The 21,433-nt window shown below is 36.8% G+C and overlaps 2 protein-coding genes across 5 annotated transcripts; one reads left to right on the top strand and one right to left on the bottom strand.

The window, feature by feature from the left end:
* Positions 1-1,731: 1,731 nt before the first annotated feature.
* Positions 1,732-8,209, bottom strand: copz1 (COPI coat complex subunit zeta 1). The gene is made up of 9 exons (XM_084721075.1): positions 8,118-8,209; positions 7,593-7,661; positions 6,530-6,611; positions 6,346-6,437; positions 4,307-4,362; positions 4,104-4,181; positions 3,921-3,972; positions 3,793-3,831; positions 1,732-2,378 (listed from the first exon to the last, which is right to left on the bottom strand). Exons 1-9 carry the CDS (start codon positions 8,133-8,135, stop codon positions 2,331-2,333), a joined length of 534 nt encoding a protein of 177 aa, XP_084577201.1. The 5' UTR covers positions 8,136-8,209; the 3' UTR covers positions 1,732-2,330.
* A 7,301-nt stretch (positions 8,210-15,510) lies between these two features.
* nfe2 (nuclear factor, erythroid 2) lies at positions 15,511-21,203 on the top strand. Of its 4 annotated transcripts, none has more exons than XM_084721074.1 (5): positions 15,511-16,123; positions 17,775-17,932; positions 18,072-18,150; positions 18,245-18,382; positions 19,758-21,203. In XM_084721074.1, exons 3-5 carry the CDS (start codon positions 18,103-18,105, stop codon positions 21,048-21,050), a joined length of 1,479 nt encoding a protein of 492 aa, XP_084577200.1. In that variant the 5' UTR covers positions 15,511-16,123; positions 17,775-17,932; positions 18,072-18,102; the 3' UTR covers positions 21,051-21,203. The 4 variants fall into 4 exon arrangements, with proteins under 4 accessions (XP_084577200.1, XP_084577198.1, XP_084577197.1 ...); XM_084721072.1 differs by having other exon boundaries at positions 17,775-17,990; XM_084721071.1 differs by having other exon boundaries at positions 15,512-16,123; positions 17,775-17,982.
* Positions 21,204-21,433: the final 230 nt, after the last annotated feature.

Raw genomic sequence — 21,433 nt, 5'->3', positions numbered from 1 at the left:
TATGGCAAAAAAAACATCACAATATATTTAATCACAATCACGATCTAATTTGTGATCTCCTTTCTCAATTCTGAAATGCCCTGTAGATTATAGCCAGACATGAAATACTCTATAATTATCTCAGTTGCACTATTAAGAAACAATACGCCATTTAAGACACTGCACTGGTTTCAAAATGGAGATAAAAGGGAAGAAGAGGACATTAAACACTGCAATCTCTACCATTAACCTGAAAAGTTTTATGGAAGCCTTCGATCGCAATCTTAGTCTAAAATCCTCAGATTTTAGATTACGAATGAGTCGACTACCTGAAATCCTTTGTTGTGAGCTACTTTCTTCTTATAAGAGAGAAAGTATTTCTGGTAAATTCTACCATAGAAATAAAGTAGTTCCTAGATGAAACTGCTCACAACAGTGTCTGTGGATTCTCTTGAGTAACTGGATCATGATCCCTGGAATGAGACACCGTTGTTGAATTTAAAAAAAAAATAAAAAATTTGGCACTAGAAGCTGAGTGCCACTCACTCCAAAACTCTGCATCCCACACCAAAACTACCTAGATGATAAACAGCACCACAGGTCATAAGAAAATTATGTTATCTTGATTTTGAGGTGAACCATCCCTTTAAGTGATCATTTGACAGAGGTATGAAATTTCCCATCGGGCAAATAAAGGATGAAATACTCTTAATTTACCTTTCTGCATTCCAACATTACCACTTATGTGTGTGATCCTTTCCACAACACCCCAGGCCAAAGACATTTTCTACATCAAGAGCATTCACTTTATCTGCTTCTCACTTTCAAGTCTCTGCCAAATGCCTCTGAATCTACAAAAAGGCAACAAACATTGGTTTAATGACTTGATTCAGACCAACAGACATGTCACAGCACGCCAAGTGCAGTAGGACAAACCGTCTGATTCTAAAGGTGAGGAAGGAGGACACATGATCTGTAACAAGAGCTGCTACCTGATATGGTTCAAATTAGCCATGGCTGGCTCCGTTTGCAGTTCCACCAACAAATCTCTGCTAGTAAAAAATACCTTCATGTGATCAGCATGAGAACATATGGAGACACCTTGCTGAAAGAATGCAGATAGATCATTTCTTCTCCGCTAATATGCATCAGGTACCAACATGATCTAGTGCCTATTCTCACATCCATTTCTCTCTGGAGTGTATCCTTCATTTGCATCAGAATGAGTGTATGAGGTTAGTGTGCGACGGTGGGGGTGCACATATTGAGGCACACAATTCATGATGAACGCAGTGGCTCTCTACCGAGTAGAAATGAATCAAGTGTGACTCCATAAAACTTATCTGCATGTCACAGTAACACAGTATAGTGTGAGCTCCTGATCATAGTCGCATGAATGAGTCTCCTCCCCTCTCCACCTTCCTGTCTACAGCTCCAGTGTACCTCAGCCTTGCACTTGGCTGCAGACACCAGGAGATGGAGCCCTTGCTCTAGTATCTCAGACTCTTGCTCAGGTCTTGAAGAACAAAGAGCACACAGCATGGCAGCTCTGAAATAAAGAGACGCCAACTCTTAAAAGCCAGCTCAATTTGCAGGTATAAAAACTTTGAAAAATCATTTTAATATTATGAAAGCTATAGAAGCAGTTCCAAGATATTACGCTGCGGGTGACAATCCTACAAAGATAATGGAAAGAGTGCAATAATCAACACACAGCAGGTAATGTTAGACATATCACAGCTGTTCACATGCCAGTGTCAACAAACATTTATTAAACGTATCTGATGATGGAAGATCCCCGGACAAAATATATTCAAAACATACCTCTGCAATCACAGGTATGACAACAGTACTAGTGGTACATTTTTTAATGACAATATTCTTGGAAATTAAATGATAGTGCCACAACACTTGTACAGTAATCTGGAGCAGATGACAGGGTGTTGTCAAACAGGATAAAATTCTTGTTCAACATGGAACATGGACATGGAATGTTGCCACAGGCTATGATGAGGTTTATCAATGTTTTATAGACATATGTGCTGGTTTAATACACCCAGCTTCTCTTCTGTAATGGAAACACAAAGAAAATAGGCCAGGCCAGCCCTGGTACTGGAATGTACACCATATCTTATCCTTTCATACAATCCAAGCCTGTGCAAAAAGAATAAAGAAAACATAATGGAAACTTTGTTGAGTAGTAGTCCTGGGAGTGTGACTGGATCAGCCAGTGGTACTCCTCACAGCTTTGATTGAAGGAGTGGAGATTGGAGGAAAAAGGAGTATGTGGATCAGTGCCATGAAGACTGGGCTGAACAGCGGCTCACTGGTAAACGAGTGCAGGAGCGACTCTATCGTAGAAGAGACCACTTGATCTGTTCTTTAGCAGACTGAAGAACCTGAGGAAGAAAACCAGGTTTGACTAATCAGATCACTCCAACAAGAAAACTTTAACTGAACATGAAAAAGTTGAGAAAACGCAAAATCTCAAGACAATTTACTTCTACAGGTTTTTGAGCCCAACTCAAACTCTTGACATTACTTACTGCTCTACTTTAGATTAACTTGAATCTTTAAGTGTTTGAAGACCCCCAAAATTTTGTATTTCAAAAATTGTAGAGTAAACTAATTGTAAAAGTGAGAAATGGTTGCTAATTTAAAATATTTTAAATTGCTATCATTTAATTTTCAAACACCCAAATAATAACAAATTGGTACACAGCTCACCATGAATTGCTGAAATACATTTTGGGGTATTTCTAAAACTTAATGATTTAAGTTCAAGACAAGGAAATTATCTAAGGGAGGCAAAACTTCTCAACTTTTGTTGTTACAGTGTGCTCAGGCCAGTATATGAATGACTAAAGTGTGAGATATACACTTAAAGTCCAGGTAAAACAGCAGAGTATCTAGAGTATCTAGCTTCCATATCGCAACAAATTTCAGAGTAAAACAAAATAGGAAGGAGGAACATAACATTGGGAAAAATCTAAATTTAACACTGAACAGTGGGCTTTGTATAACTCAGTGTGCAATGATGTTGCTTACTATGAGCATACATGACATTTTGTTTCTAGGAAGAAAACATGATTAGATTTGATATAAGAATATAAAGATTTTTTTTTTTTTATATATTTTGGCATATATTGTAACATATATTGTAACATAAATGCGCAATATGACTAAGGATGTGATCCGAAAAGCTTAAAAAAGCATTTTACCAATCATCTCAACTTTATGGAAAAAGCTATCAAATAAAAAAAAAAAAAAAAATTGAGCAGCATCTTGTTGAGAAGATTGAAGGGAAAAGTTGCATATAATTGTTAAAAAACAGAACAAAGAAGGCTGAGCAAGTAATGTAAATGAAGAGAAATATGAAAGATCTAATTAATCATCTTAATTCATTGAATGAAAGCCGATCATAACCATAAAGTATGGGGACTGGGGACAGCCATTAATCACGGCCAGAGGAGCGATGGCGGTAGCCAGTCTCAGGCCTCTTAAATGACAACATTAATCAAGAGGCGCTCACACACAGGCAGACTCAGGTAAGAACCAAAAGACAGGAACCACCGTTGGCTACCTACCACCTTAACACTGAATAATTAGTAATCATGTACACGGTCATGCATAGAAGACAAGTGCAATATATGACAACCTAGAGGCAAATGACAAAGTAGGAGTAGAGGAGAATGATGCTATAACAATGCCCTTGTATTCATAGGTTCTGCAGTGATGAGTATTAACAGTCAATAAACTAATGGAGCTTTTAAACTTTATAGCAGAGAGAGGAGCAAGGAATGTTTTTCTTACCTGGGTGACTGTCTGCTCTGTCAAAGGCACATCATCCCCCTACAGGAACAATTATGTTATGTTTACAGATGACACAACCAACACCAAACTATGCTGAATATTTCTGAGAGCAGTGGAGAGGAGCTTACTCTGAGAGCCACACGGTGCACAACTTGCTGTGGGTCACTCTCCAGGATCACCCTGCAGGTGGCAGCAAAGAGACACACCAACAACTAGTAACCCCAGAGACAAAATGCTGCACTGACACAGACATCATTTAAACAAGAGATGACTTAGCCTCAAAAATTTCAAGCGGCTCAATTCTTACTTACCCTCCATCGACAATTTCATCCACAGCCAGAAAGAGCCCCTCCATATTCTCCAACAAAGCCCTCCTCTCAACATTTTTTCTACATATTAACAAAATATATATATACACATGTCAAGTTTAACTTTCCAGACATCAGAAAAAGATTTGTAGAGAAAAGAGGTTATACTTAAGATTTGTAGAAGAAATAACAGCTGCATGACGTACCTCAACATCTGACTGAGCGAATCAAAAAGGCAATTTAGAACAGCCATAAGCATAAGCTGTTGAGAATAAAACAAAATATTAGAATCTGTTCATGTCTAATGAGCTCACATTGATTCTCTATCATTTGAATTGAAAAAAAAATCAAGAAATAATAACTTGTTATGGTGTTCACAATATTTTCTTTAGACCCTTAGGCACATCATTTCTTCTATTTTCTACCTACAACAAACTTAATATCCGTCTGTGCGGTGTCTAAACTACTGTTAGATTATAAATAACAGACACAACCAAGTGTACAAATAACATTCAATTTTACAATGGATGAAGTAACTTTAATTACAAAATAAGTATTCATTGTCTGTAAAATATAAAAAAGAAAAATATAGACAGATTTGTTCACACTGCCACAACATATTAAGTTTCTATAGCAATATACACAGTATGCCACAATATTGATATAATATTACATTATAACATAAATAGAATCCAAAAAAATCTGAACCATGAGGCGTCACTGTTGAAGAGGTCAGAAGAGAATAAATTTGCTAATAATGTCCAGTGTTGCCAGATTGGTTCGTTGCTTTATAGCCCAAGAAATGCTCAAAATCTACCCATGTTGATTAAAAAAAAAAAAAAAGACCAACATAAGATAGATAATACAAAATACAAAATAATTCATAAACAATAGCAATATTATTATTATTACAAATTTTCAATATGACATAATTAAATAACAATTTAAATATTCACAAATGGGCTAGAATGTAAATAGGAGGTTACAATATAACTTTGAAACTTTTTTCCATTTCTGCATCCAAAATAAAGAAAAAATAAAGGGACAGCGCAAATACCATAAAATACCATAACAGGCTCTAACTTGGTCAAGTGCAACAAGCCTTGACAGACACGCACACGTGCATGAGGAAGGAGAGAGAGAGAGACGTACACGCAATCTCATGTCATTGAAGATCCAAACAAATAATGGTATTGCAGTGTTGCATGAGGTTTCTGTTACAATGAATATAAATATTTGATAGCTGCAAATATCCTCTCAGCAGAGACGTATGTCACACAAAGGTTGTACTGAGTGACTGGATTTGTTCGCATAACTAAGGAATAAAATTTATGAACAGATTTTTAAAACAGTTACTTTCAATGTATTTAACAACCAGTCTGACTCAGCCCAAATTCTGTCCACCTGCCGGAGCCCATTTTAACCCACATAATGCAACGCAAAGCAGCCCAACTGGGTGGAAAACACCCAATCTGGCAACACTGATTAAGTCAAAGCACAAAAAAAATCTAGTTCTAGTTAAATTGTTGAGAAATTCCTACGGGGGGAAAAATCTATATGATAGATCCTATATTTTCAATCTGAACATGTATCTGTCATAAATGTCATCTTCAATTTAAAAAAATTATAATAAAACAATAACTTAAACAGGGTGTCTACATGTATTAGCAAGTTAAATGTAAGATTTTTTTTTAACTATACTGTATACTATACTATAATGTAAGACTATATTATATTTTTTAAGTCCTTTTATTAGTAAATGTAAATTTAAGACTTTCTAAGAACCTGTAGCTACCCTGTAAAAAGAACAATACAAAGAATGAGATGTAGAAGTCCCATGTAAAATGCAAAGGCACAATTACAGGCCACACAATTAATTTTGGCACTTAGTTGCAGTTGGTTAAAATTTGAAAAGATTTTATAACTTCAAAATGTGCATTTTTGCAGCCATTTAATCCAACGACTCAATCTGTAGTGACTGCAGAATGGTCCATTTAAAATTAAGACCCATTATTAAGAGGTTGCTTAAACCTGTACATGTTTTAGTGCTGCCCTGGGGAAACTAGCAAAAATTAATGTTTGATCTCTTGTGACTCCAACTACCATCTCAGTTGTACGAGACAGGATGGGATTACTAACACTTGTGGAAAATGTATTGTTTGTGTGACTTTGGTTATTGCTCAATATTTGGGTTACAACTCTCATTTAAAAATGAATCATTAAAAAATCCTCAAATTAGGCTTACCTCATTTTCATGGGAACTTCCAATCACGTAAAAGAAGAGGTCAATGTTGCTCTTGTAGACAACAGTGAGGCCCTCGAGTAATGCTATCTCACCTGAGGAAACACAAAAAGCAACTATGAATGTGCTGTAGACACGTACTAAGGTGTAAAAAGAGAATGTCTTTAATATGGTGTAAACAACTTACTGTCTGTCCTGTGTGTTTTGTTGAATATGTTCTTCTCAAATGCCTTCTGCTCTTTCACTGTCGGGTATGTATCATCGTAATACTGTGGGTGAAAAAGCAAAGATGTTACTTTATGTTGAGCACAGCACAACTAATTTGAATTTTGATATAAGGATAATGATATATACAGTATTCTTCTTATTTCAATAAATCAAATAAATTTGTAGCACTCAGCCGTAGGCCTATTTGTTCCAACTCAACAAGTAAATGCATTAGAAACTAGTCACAAATATATAATTTAATAATAATAAAAAAAACATGATAATTATCAAAAACAAATTATTTTAGCAAACAGTACTCAATATGAATGTTAATGATCATTAACCAATTCATTGCCATTAGGAATTTAACCGGCTGAAAATCTATGAACTGACAGTGTGTGATTTATGCATCATTTCTGCAGAGCTCACAAGTTTTTTCATAGTTTGGTTTGGTCTACCTCAGTGTGTAGAAATGGGAGTAACCGCTCCACATCTGACATAGTTTTGTTTGGTGGGGCCATTTGTTGAATAAGGACAGTCAGACAAGAGCAGATGTTTTGATCATGAGTCTTATTGTTTTCTTATTCTGTTAGTTTGTATTGTTTGTGCATCATGAATTATGTTTTATATAATTAATGTGTTGCTGGAATTGTTTAAATGAAAGTTAGACTAAGAAAATGCAGAAGATTTGCAAACCCTAGTACTCAATCAAGCGCAAATAATTGAGTGTAGTGGAATTTATTGAACCTACTGTACCCATGTTCATTGATTAACTAAAGAAACGAAGAACAACAGTGTAGTTCTTTGATGTGTTTTTAATAGTCGGAGAGTCGGGGGTCTCTGCAACACACTGGTTTGGCTGCAGAAACACTATTAGAGCACGTTTGACGTTGGGTTTAGTCTTTGAGTGAGATTTTTAGAAGATTGGCTGATACGAAAAATATAGGATATCATCAGGTTGATCATTTTAATTCAGCTCTAAACTGCGTTTCCCAAGTTCCACCAACTAGGGAAATTTTACTGTAATATTGTCTTAATCATACCTTGGCGTAAAGCCTGTCTCCATCGTTGTCCAGAATCAGAACTGCTTTGACAGTGTACAAGGATGGTTCCTGTTGAGGTAGATAATTGCAATTCATTAATCAGTGGTTGAACCTATAAAACAAAAGTTAAAGACAAGTACATGAAAACGAACCAGCCGGTAACAGCAAACTCACAGGGCGGAGTTGGAAGCGCTAACATGGGATGACTAAACCAAACAAAATCCGACCACGGTCACCAATGTGACAGTATTATTATATTAAAATGATTACTTATTCGCGAAGTCAAAAGGAAGACGTGACACTTCCACATCACCAACAAACACAGCCACACACTAAGCTAACTTCTCTGAAGCTAACGTTAGCTTGTTAGCCAACAAAACTAACCCGTTTGCGCTAGTTAGCTCCACGTAAATACCACATTTCGTCACGTTTAGAGAGCCAAATCTAGATATACATGAAATAATGATAACCGAAAGCTTGCATGACAGACATAACGTGTTAAATAAATACACGGGCTAACATTACCAGTATGGGAGAATCCATCTTCTTTCTTGTTAGCAAACCGGCTAACCAGGGTAGCAGTAGTAGGCTACGTAATACGTACAGTAAATGAGGCTCTTTCCCATTGGCTGACGTGTTGTCCTGCGTGGTGCGTACAGGGCAAAGAGCAGTTCACTGCTGGACGCGGAATCAGGAAACAAATACAAGTCATTTATTCAAGTGAACAGTTATGGCCAATCATAAAGTACATCCAGATTCACCTGCATCTGTAACACATTTTTTCCCTCAGTGGGGAAAGTTGTAACATGATAATGTCCCTCAGATAAAGTCAAACATTGTCTCATTGTTCTCCATGACCCTTATTTCTATTGGACTCGATTAGCTTCACCTTTATTGACCATTGTCACATCATCCACTTTGTCATGAAATAGGGTAAACACACGTGTTACCAATTATATTAATTAACATTTCTTTCCATTAAGGCCAAACAGAGTCAGGTTGCTGCTGTTGTGCATATCAGCTCACTGGAAAGGCCCTGCTACACTAAATGGAATGGGAGCTTAGGTAAAATTGTTAACGCTTGTGTTCACCCCACTGTTTCATATCAATATAGCTGCTGTGAAAAGATGTGTTATTATCACAGTACTGAATATTAAGTACTAAGACAACTTAATGCTTCTAACTAGAAGTGCACAAACAGTTAAGTGCTGAGTAATGTACATATGTATAAAGAAATATAAATAACAGTGAGGGGAACATATGAATATGCTAAAATAATATGAACAGCAATTACATGAGCAGCATTAACAATATGAACAGAGTAAAAATGAATATAGTACATTAAGATAAATATATAGATCTACATCATTTGCAGCAGTTACATCAGGCAGTTGCAGCTATTAGTCTAAGTGTAAAGTGCAGGTGTAAGAACAAGTACTGTTTTTGTAAAGATTTGTTTACTGAAATCTACTTTGCTTTACAATGCATTGCAATTCATAAAATTTGCAAATATTTCCAAATGTTTGAAAAAAAAAAATATTTAAATGAATGGAACATGTGTACAGATACGTACTTGTAATGAAAGGGTTAATTGTAAGTAGTAGTTTTGATACATCAACTTAAATAAAAAATATTAATAACATATTACATGAACATATATTACATATCACAGTACTGGTAAGAAACGTAACCTATTGTGGTGGAAATGAATGAAAACAGTGAGTAAAGTAAAGAAAACGTAGCATAAAAATAGATTAAAAAGAAAAAACGAGAATGGACAAGAGCATATACACATACACTCACAGGATAAGAAGAAATAAAAGTACAACAGCGAGTGATGTTATTCTGTCCTCTGCTACTGCAGTAACATTACAATTATCCAAACCCTGTAGCTTTTATCATCTGTTCTGTAATTACTAAATGTAATTCCCCAGTGATGAACTCTTGTTTTTTTTACAGGTCTGCATGTTAACAAAAAAAACAAAACAAAAAAAAAGAAAAGAAAAGAAAAAGAAAATCATTTACAAGCCCTTTTAGCTTGCTTGTACTCATCAACATCTTTTTTCAGGATCCTCCTACATTTAACCAAGCCCAATTATCTTAGTTCCCACTTCTGGGAAGCATTTGGAAACCCAGGCTGATGGGGATTTCCCTCTATCTCCCTCCATACATGACATCACCGTGTGGCCTTACTGTAAGATATTTTTGGGCTTCAGTTTCAAATAATACCGGAATATGTGCCGTTTCAAAAAGCAAATGGTGCACAGCTATTATTTAACTGCAGAAAAGTGTATGGTAAAAAGATACAAACTATTTTGACATGAATTCACAACAGTATTGTGGGTGACTGTGAAATGTTGCAATACTGCACTATGTTTACACAATTCAGCCACTAAGATTTCAAAATGACCTTGACCACAGAGGAAACAGTGTGCTGCCTTGATCTAGCTCATACTTATAGGTTAAAACATTCTCAGATGTCATTCTAATGTCATGTCTTGTGACACCAGTATAGTCATATCTTTATGTATATTGTATAAACCATCATGGTGATGATGATGATGATGATGATGAGAGTAAGGATGACTGGCAGAGTTGAGGTTGTGATGAATGAAAGATTAATGATGAATCAACATCTACTGTGTGAGGATTTAACATTTAAAATATAAATATATAATATTAGAATCATAATTAGAAGTACTTTATTGATTCTTTATTGATCCCCTGGGGGAAATTGGGTTGTGTTATAGGAGCTCCCATTTAAGAGGAGAGGCCTATATAAGCACAGAGAAATGATAAGAAATAGAAACAATAAGTTCATAAAAATATGTAAAAGATATGTGCATTATACTACAATATACAACAACATATCAGAAAAGTAGTGTAAAATTATTTATTCAAATATATATACAAATATAACAATGTGTACAACAGTGGCACACATGAACAGCGTAAACAAATAATAATGCTGAAGATGGGGTTTATAATAAATGTGTTAAGATGCAAGAGTATTATAAATAAGAATATAAGCTGAAATACAGTTTAAATAAACAATGTCTTCATGCTAAGGTAAACCACTACATTGCACGCCTGAGTTTAATGGTTTTAAAATGAAAGATGTTGCGTAAAATTTTAATTACATTATGTTGTGCAGCGCCGTCTTGTAAAATAACAAATAAATGACATTGATTTCTTGATTCATAGTTGAATAAAAATGAAACTATGCGTGAAGCATAAATTGACCTCTTCAGAAAATCTTCACTGCAGGATGTGAGGAAAGTGTTTCAGAAGTCCCCTTATATATTTCCCATTCAAGTTCAGCAAATATTTACCAAATGTTATTAGTCCAGTCTATTCTTCACAAACATTAAAAGCTAGAAATTAATAACAGATATAGAAAATGAAGTAATGTGGTCATATGCACTCCTCCCCTCTCCTCGGCGTCTTGTATGCCAGCAACCACAGCAGTTAGCAGTTCCCTTCCTAAGAATCAAGTGCTTCTTTTATCAGCATTAAGCAGAGCTTCCGCCGACCAACATCCTCCTTTCCCTACCTTCCCTCTCTGTGTCTGTATATGAGCAACCAGCCTTGACATTCATTGTTATGAATATGAGCACTAGTGTAACCGCACGTATACAATGTCCACTATACTGTATATGCACATTTGCATGTACACACTTACGCAGACCCTCAAGAAAAATAGTTATTTGTGCAGAATTTTCTCATTTGTGATTATATTTTCCTATACTAGTAATACAATGTATGTGAATGCATCAAAAGAAAAATGATGGGACAATTACAAACAGATCAGAAAATCATTAAGAAATGCAGTACTGCTGTTACACAACATTATCTTAATCTAAACATCTTGAGATGAGAAGGATGATGCTGCATGTTCTGGTTCCTCATTTGCTCTGTTTCAGGTAAAGATAATGTGTGACCATCATGACAGACATTTTAAGAAACAACAATGGAAAAGGTTATCTCTGAATTCCATCTCTATCAACATATACAGTTGCTGTGAAGCAGAAGTACCTTAATACTAATACTCTATTATGGTACTTGAGTAGGGTTTTCAGGTATCTGTACTTTACTTGAGTATTTATTTTCCTGACTTGTACTTTTAGTCCCTACATTTTAACACATATATCTGTACTTTCTACTCATTACATTTTCAAAACAGGCTCATTACTTTAGTTTTAATGCATTTTTGAGGGGAATATTGATAAAGACATATAACAAGACATAACAAGAGGAAACGGATAAGAGAGGGAGACCCAATGGCAGAGAAACTGTGAGGTTCATTTAGCTTTGCATAGAAAACCCCATTAGAAATGTCATTGAGTAGGCTACTTTTTACTTGTATACTTTATTTACATTTCAGAGTCTGTACTTTTACACTTTTTACCTTTACACAAGTATCTGTACTCCTACTTGGAGTACTACTATTGCCACCTCTGCTCCAAAGAAGCACCATGTCCAGTAAAGGCCGTTTCACATCCTGTTCATTTGAAGAAGATAATAAATATACAAAATTAAAAGGGCATCTTAAAATAGTCCACATTTGGAAAAGGCCATCATGTAAAAACAGATATTAGCCAAACACTACACCTATAAACTGTAGGTGGATCAAATTCACAAACCCTTTTCATTTGAGTATCAATCTGGATTTCACCACAACGAACAACTGTACATATTACGATTATGTCAACTTTATTTACAGTGTTGTTTTTATTGTAGTTAAATAGCAATAGAAAAATAAGTAATATTTCTTTATTTTTACAGTTCAGATCAAGATTACAACTAGTTATTTGATCAATATAAGAAAAAAGAGTAATACTCCATCTGCCCTCTCTTTTTTTTTATTTCCCAGAAGCTGACTCCAAAAATATTCCCTTTTTGATACCACAACCCAAGACACACATTCATTTTGTTTAGAAGTTAGGTGGTTTTTCCACTCATGTCTGATACAGCTTTCTGGATGTTAAGACAAAACCAAAGATGCCACATTCCTCCATCTTTAATGAACAAGTGAAATGCCATGGAAACGCCAGGACAAATAGAGGAGGTGGGGAACAACAAGAGGACAAACATGTTTAACCATTAATTCCACATTAGATTTAACACACCCTACTATGAAATTCACTGGTCATTAAGAGAATTTCAGCTTAAATGAGTCAACTGTGGGCAGTTTCCAGCCAACATGTTCGGTCTATTTTTGAGTTCACAGCACAGAGGTGCAGAACAATAAAAGGCTGACAGTCCCTGAGAGGTTCAGGCGAGCTGAAAGCAGAGATGTCAAAGACTAATTGAAGCAAACAAACACAAACAGGGAGCGTGGGCGTTGACCTGGGAACTGTGTCCAGATTCAAAACCGCTGTGGTCGCAGTAATAACAGGGTGCTCTTTGGCATGCTGTGGCAGTGGTTGAGTCAGGGGCTGGGTGCTAGGAACTTGGGTTGGGAAGTCCCTTCTTTGATTCCTGGTAGACATTCACCTTTCTTGACTCTGTCAGCCACCTACTTTTTCCATCTTAGAACAATGACAGAGAAAACATTGAGATTTATGTCTCAGTGGGATGTGATATTGTAATGGGCCAGACAAAAACCTTCCATGTTCTCATGGTCTTTGTATATACAGCGCCTTACCGAAAGTCCTAACTCCACTTGTGTCTATTACTAGCTCCGAAATGTACATTTATTTCACAATAGAAGTCAACTCCGGGTCAGTATTCAGAAAAAATGTTTATATGAATTAACCAAAACTTTTTTTTTTTCCCACAACCCTTTGTGCTCCTGGATAAAAACCAAAAAACAAATGTTTATTTGAATAAGTACTAAATGTGTCTTAATGGACATTAAAATTAGCTTTATTTTTTAAATAAATTTAATATTGCTGTAGATCATGAGGGTTTTACCCATTGTAAAAAATATTCAATCCCCTTTTGTTTCCATATTACTGTATTGTTTTAGAAACAAAGTAAAGGTTTCTGGCACAACTCCATCTATTTCCAAGTGCGTGGAGAAATAAAAATCCAGCAACAGACCAACATGTTTCGGCTTGTGGCCTTCATCAAGCTCATGTAATATTGTATTATAAATGTCCTTAGAGAAGAGGTCCATTGCTATCATAAGAATCAGAATAAGCTGAACTAAGATGGCCTTTTAGGTTATTCAACTCATCATATGTTAATAAGAACTTACTTACTTACTTACTTACTGAAAGTGTGTATATACAGTATACTTTGTGTGTATCTGTACTAAATTATGATGATATTTGTTGCAGTTTGAGTATAATTCAGAAATTTGTTAAGAAACATTTGTTTTCCTGTTTAACAGCGTCAGAAAAGGGAATTCACCAGTTGATATTAAAGAGAAAAGTGATTGTGACATCTGTTTTCGGCTTTGCATTTCTGAAAAAAAAAAAAAAAAAAAGATTCTGCGAAGTTCCATGTTTCTTTTAAATACAGTGTTTCCAAACTGTAGCTGTTTATGTGTGTTTTTTTGCTTTTTCAGAAAATGGACCCCTCATAAATAGGTAATTCTACAAATATGTAATTCAATGAAATCAATTAATTTAATTGCCATCTGTTTTGGTTAATAATTAATCAGTTTGAGTAATTTCAAGAAAAAATTCATTTCAATTTCTTAAATGTAAATATTTTCTGTTTTTTTTACTCCTCTGTGGCAGTAAACTGAATATCTTTGGATTGTGGACAAAACAAGACATCTGAAGACTTTATCTTGGTCTTTAGGAAACACTGATCAACATTATTCACTTTTCTGAAATTTTGTAGACCAAATATCTAATTGATTAATGAAGAAGCAATCAAGAGATTAATCGACAATGAGATTAATCATTAGTTGCAGCCCTAATGCAGTTGTATCAGTTTAGTTTACAAAAAGTCTTTAGGGGGATCATTTTAAATAAACAAGGCTGTAACATATGTTGAAGCCTCAGAAGCTTAGTTAGTTCAATGGGTTTTGGTTATTATCAACAAATGCTTTTAAAAATGAAAACTATCCTCTATATTTATTGTATTTTAATTTCTGTACAGCACTTTGGTTCACTGTGGTTGTTTTAAAGTGCTTTACACATAAAGTTGGATTGGATTGGATATTGTACACAATGTGCAATGGAACATGAATGTTCTTGAATATTTCATGTGATGCAGATTTCCAAAATCATCACTGACACAGTAGCAGACACAGTAGCAGAATCTATCACTATGCATAAAGATAAGATTGTTTATTTATTCATGCTTTACAGTTACAGTTTGTACAGACAAACAGAAAACAGCTGTCCACTGTAAGCATCATAGTGTGTAGTACAGCAGATGCTAATTTGCACCTGTTTGGCTTTCATGAAAATAAGAGATTGACACTGTTAAGTAAAAAGAAGATAAACTGAGTACAACAAGATGTTGTAAAGCTAATTAAAAGCTGAGTACAGCAAGACACAAGAAAGCATTTGAAGACAGCGCATGTAAAAGATATACATGCAATGTTCTGTGGAACAATAAAAATGCAACATGTCTACTATCAGTAATTGTGTGAAATCTGTTGCACAATGGGGCAGTTCTACCTAACACATAGCCTTTGTGAATTCACTGCTCACAGTGCTTGAGATCAGGGCAATGAGGGGATTTTTTTGTGAGGGATTTTAATGGTCACTTGCTATGTAAGACACGCTCCCCTCCATTCTCCCCCTGCTCCTCTCTCTCCCTTGGCGGTTGCTCTGCCAGATAGAGGAACAATGTAGTCTTTCTTACCTGTCGGAGGGTGTACATTCCATCTCTGCTAAACTAAGTCTCAATCCTGCCTCCTACCCACCCCTGCTTGAACGGGGCCCTCACTGCAATGCCGGCTCTGACTCCAGGTGCTCCACATCACACTCCTCATACCTTTCGTTTTGGGAGGACTTTTGAAAGGACACAGTTCTTGTACGGTTTGGTCAGGACTGAAGCAACCATCCTGCTAGTTTTTAACTCACTTTTAGCTGTTTAATTTGTCTTATGCTTATTGAAATTACACAAATAGAATGAAAATCGCTTACAGGATTCTTTTGTTTGTTTGTCTTTAATTTGTAAACATCTACCTACTCCGGCGCGGACTGACAGAATGATTGTCGTGGTGTGTGCCAGACTGTTGGTTTGTGGTTTGTCGTGTGGGCAAAAGGGAAATTTGGAGGTTGGGGTGCAAGTGTGCTATTAAGGATACAAGAGTGCAAAAAAATGTGGTGTGGGTGCTTTACAGGAAGACTGCGTTTGTCTGCACAGAGCCATCCCATTTATGCCGGTGGCTGTATGTGCAGCTGAACAGAGAGAGACAGACAGTTGAATGAGAGATAGGGCAAGGGGCCTCGTGTGTTCTTGTGATCTGCTAAAAGCAAGCTGACAACATATGTGAAAAAGAACTTTTACTAATTTTTTTTTTTTTCTTCTCACAACCAGGATTGTGCTTAACATCTGAAGTTTTTTTTTTTTTTCACTCATCATCACCTGTTGAAGAGGCAGAAGAGAATGTTGCTCAGGTATGTTCATTCACATCTTCCTTCTATGGATTTGTCACATCTTACCTTTTTCATTCATTCCCACGTTGATGGTGTCTTTATTACAGTATATTTCAGTAAATGTCATGCTTCAGATGATGCGACTTCACACTTTATCATGTAACAAAGTAAAACTGTGGTAAATGTAATTATTTTGCCTCTGAATCTTCCATTCATTTACGTGGTAAAGAGTGCAATTCAAGCAAATCAAGATTTTGTTAGAAGTTTTATCTTGCTGGTTTAATTTGAGCAGCTGTTTTGTCAGCTTCTTTAGTTTACTGACTGACTTGAGTGTTGACAGTGAATTATGATTCCTTGCAGTTACAAGGAAACAGCCTTAAGAAACTTACCACCACCACCGGTTATTGCAGGATATAATAGTTGTTACACCATGTTTCAGAACATTCAAACATTACAAAATAATTCATACATAGCAGATGATGGCTCATAGCAGTACAGTCAGGTCTCACTGGAATAATAATCAATATAAAGTTTAATGTGCACAGTTTATTTTGAAGTTTAGTGGGAGGAAATTAGAGGCAGAATTACAATATTAAAATATAAGAGGAAACACATCTGGTTAAAGGTGATCCTGATCATTGGTTTTGCCATTACAGAGTACCAAGTATCAGCTCAGACAGTTTTATTGATGTGGTGTCCGCGAAGACTCAATTCTTTGAATCAATACTGTAATCAGTGACACCTCAGCGTGACACAGAGCCCAACCTTTTTCATTTTTAATTCTAAATAAGTCTAACTTCAAAGGTATCTTCGCCCGCTCCCTGACACTGATTATAGGCCGTCGTCATAACCACAAAGTCATTTCTGTTCTAGTGTCAGTGGAGTAGCTCCAGGTTGCCACCTTATCACATTGCTTTTTGAATTTATTGATTGGAAGACTCCTGCTTTTTCATCAAATATAGAATCATCAGAGTATTGGGAATGACAAATACAAAATATTAAAGTGACCCCTCCGCTGTAAAGGTTGAGAATAAAATCATAATTCTAGTCTGCACAAAATGTGAGTTTTAAGTGACCCAAAGCAAGGTGTAGAAGGAAAACTCTAACCCTTACTTAATGGTTTTATTTACTTCTGAATTTATTTGACAGAAGCAATACTGATATCGTTACATAAGGGGAAGCGATGCAACAGATGTATTGGGTTCGGTTACGGATGAAGTTTATTTGCAGCTTTTAGATTCAGCTTAAAACATCTAAACAGATTAAGGATAAAAAAACTACATAGATTATGTTGATGTGTATAAGTATAAGTATATGTATATGTATATGTATATGTAAGTATAATAGTTCAGTATGTAGGTGTATATGTATGGGACAAGAGGATCAGTTCAAAAGTTCAATTCAATTCAAGGTTTACATCTTTTTTGTTGTTTAAGCACAGTTTCATTTTTATGTTCTTCTGATTGTGTTTTTAATTCAGGTGATCAGGTGTTCCACAGTTGCAAGACTTTTACTGAAAAACTCTGATATACACGTTACAGTGCTGAAATTTTAAAATAATGTCTGTTCACTGGGTTTAAAGATGACTGCCAACATGTTAGCCATGCACCAAATTTTCCAAAGCAGCCATCAGGCCCCAGTCTGTCTTTAAGAGCACGCTGTTTTCCCGCAGATTGTCTTATCAGGGGTTGGCATAGCTGCACCCAGGGACAGATGATGGGAGGAGTCAACTCAACTGAACTGAACCCTTAATGTGTTCCAAGAGAACCTACACAACACCCAAACAGTCACTGATGTAGCGCCGACACGTCTATGGATATGTAATGCACTGTATGTATTAGAAATGTGTGTTTGGATTGATGAGACTTAATGGTTTGCAGGTACTTGAGTGAGTTTTTTTATTTCTTCTTTCTGTGTCAAAGTTCAGAGGCGAGGTAGGTAATAACCTGTTGCTCTGTGTCCCTGCCAGGTTGACTTTTTGCAGCAAAAGCCTGTCCTGAATGTGTTCTATGGCCAACTATGTTCTCCCCCTGAGGAGAGCCTGTGAGGTAAGTCTATACCAGAAACTACAACACCAAATCAACCATAAAATACACTTATGAATAATGTTTTTAACAGCAATCTTTTTTATTATTTTGCAAGGTATTAGCCTCTCCAGGCAAGCTGTGCGGGGGAGTGTCCATGTCAGCTAATTTCCCTGGAGCCAGGTCTCATGGAGCTCCGCAGGACACAGAGATGGATGTGACTTGGCAGGAGCTGATGGCCATCACAGAGCTGCAGGTAATTCTTAAGCACTGATTGTATGAAAGCACTGTAAAAAACAAGTTTTTCATGCTAAATTTTAGTATATATTGTGTGTCTTATCCCAGATATACCATGTACTGCATGTTATAACAATACCTCATGGTGCATCAACATGGTGGAGCAGGTAGTGTGACTGGATGTCCTGTAATTGTCCTCAATCCTGTCCTTTCTGTCCTGAAAATTAAGTGTTTTAATAATAGATAATGAACAAACATGAATTTATGAAAATATTCTAATCAAATCAGTTATGTAGGCTATAATTTGTGATTTTATTTATTAAAAAATGTCCTGTTTTTGTAAAATATGTAAGGGTATTATTGATGGTTTTTCACTTATCTATTGCACTCATTATAAACAACGGATTGTTGTGTCATTCGACCAGTTTACACCGGATGACGGAGAGTGCAGCTGCCACTGCAGAAGGAATTTGTGGTCAAATATCTTTTAAAAAAAATTGTTTATAAACTCCTACAGCTTAATAATAATTTTAGCTGCTTAAAAGACATTTAAAATGACTGTAACACACCCGTGACCTGTGTTGGGACACTGAGCTTCATATCATTCTCAGAATCTGTAACTGATCTTCATAATATTAATAACAAATTATGTTACTCTAAATAATTCTGTCGTCTGAATATCATACTTTCTCATCTGGTTGCCCTAGGTGCACTTTGTATTGTTTTTTTAACAAATGCATATGAGTGCACTTCATAAAATTACATTTTTGTGCTTTTCTGGGCTCCAAACTCACTAAGGCCCTAAGCAACGTCAGCAGATATGAACACATCTTGTAAATTAATTTTAATCAGTGCCAAAGATATGTTATTTTCAGTGTTATGTTGAAAGTTAAGTATGAAAGACTGCAATCAAAATGTATTTTGTAAATGAAAAATTATTTATAATTACTGAGCAGAATTTGTTTCATTCCACTAGACTAGATACATATATTTTTACATATTTTCATTTCATGCTAACTGTAGAAAAGCTAATACACATTCAGCTGAGGAAGGCAACAATGGCCCGTTTGAGTGATGGCAGGATGAAGAGATTGTGAGAGGGGGCAAGTGCTGTATGTTGCTCGCGGCCCCCTGCACCGCACAATAGCCATCTGTTTCCAGGTGAAACTCGATCACATCTATGAGAGCCCTTCATAGGCTATGGGTGGCATGCTGAAGTGGGGGCAAACTGTGTTCTATAGTGAACCAGATAACACGTGAAAACCACTAATGAACTCAGAGGTCTTGTAAAATTAGTAAAGGCCTTCAATCATTTTATTGCTGCTGATATGTCGTGTACTGATGTGTCTGTCAGTCATAACCAGGTATGCACTGTTTTGTTTTCATTACTGCAGTTTGAAGTCCCTGGTGAAGGTTCCTATGAAACAACGCAGTACCAAAGCATGGAACCCATGGTCCCTATGGGAGGATATGGGATGACTCCGTCTCATTCTGAGCATCCTCCTCCTCCTGCTGCTTGCGAGTTAAGCAATGCTGAGAATTATGATGGATGTTACCCCGAAGAGGTGCCCGTCTGTCATCGGCTAGGCAGCAACGCAGAGGCAATGTACGGACACTCTGAGTCTCAGCTCAGTCACAGAATGCTCCCTGTTTCTTCTCACACACAGCCCTCACTCATGGCGCCAAGAGAACAGATGAGCATGTCAGGCACCAGTCAAGGGCACAGGAGGGCCAACGCCTGTCTCTCTCAGGGTCTAAGTCGGCACATGCTGTGGACTACACATGGACAAAGTTCGCACACTCGCTCAGCTGATGATCTGGAGTCAGACTCTGGTCTGTCTCTGGGTTCTAGTCCACCTTTGGCCTCCCCAGACAACCCTATTGGTGGTGCTCCTGGTTACCAGAGTGTAGACATAGGCATGACATATAGTGATGGAGAACCAGAAAGCATGACTGAGCGTGCCCAAGGAGCACACATCCATTACTCAATGGACTATCAGAGTCAATCTCACTCTTATTTACACTCAGGTGCTAATTCGTCTTATTTTTCACCCCAGCCCACTTTATCTCACACACAACCTGATGCCCCAACTCCGTGGTCAGTCAAACAGCAGGGTCAGGCTCCTGCACTAAGCAGCCTCTACATTGACTCTGGTGTGTCCAGCAGAGGGAGCTCACAGCATAACATGTACACGAAGCCACAAGGAAGCATCTCTACTCCTGCTCCGCTGAGCAGGGATGAGCGACGGGCCATTGCCTTGAAGATCCCCTTCCCCATGGATAAGATAATCAATCTACCTGTGGATGACTTCAATGAGCTCCTGACACAGTATACTCTGACAGATACTCAACTAGCACTGGTCAGGGACATTAGACGGCGAGGCAAGAACAAGGTGGCAGCCCAGAACTGCAGGAAAAGGAAGCTTGAGAGTATAATTCACCTCGAGAGAGAACTGAACCAGCTGCAGGCCCAAAGAGAGCACCTGGCAAAGGAAAGGCTCGAGTTCAAGCGCAGTTTGGCTTTTATTAAATGTCGCCTTACAGACCTCTACTCGGAGGTGTTTTCTCATTTAAGAGATGAAGATGGACAACCATTCTCAATAGATGAATACTCTCTACAACAGACGCCCGATGGTAAAATTTATTTGGTACCTCATACAACTATGCAAAAGAGAGAGCATTGCTAAAGGCTTGGGATAGTCATAATTTACAGGGTTTCTGCAGGTCTCAACATGTTTAAGATATAAAACCCTTAAAAGATCATAATGAATGCAATGAGACCCTTTTCACACCCCCACACTGGTAGAGTTTGCATTAGTGCAGGTTACTTGTGCAAAATAAACCCTGACAATGTGGTGCAGAATCCTAACACAAACTGGAGGGGTCTTGAGTCACACTTAGCTTATTTCACAAAAATGATACCCACTGCACATGAACCTGCTTATTACACGGCTACTTAAACACAATATTGATTTTTTTTAAAGATTGATTTGTTATTTTATTGCTTCTCTAGGAGTCTATGATCAAAACAGCATCCATGGCAACAGTGCTTTTCAGAAATTAGACTTTA

This window comes from Lutjanus erythropterus, chromosome 6 (assembly GCF_056507025.1).
Source record: "Lutjanus erythropterus isolate fLutEry1 chromosome 6, fLutEry1.hap2, whole genome shotgun sequence".
NCBI classification, from domain to species: Eukaryota; Metazoa; Chordata; class Actinopteri; order Lutjaniformes; family Lutjanidae; genus Lutjanus; species Lutjanus erythropterus.
Note: the sequence above shows the minus strand (reverse complement) of the source record. Positions and strands in the feature narration are given on the sequence as shown.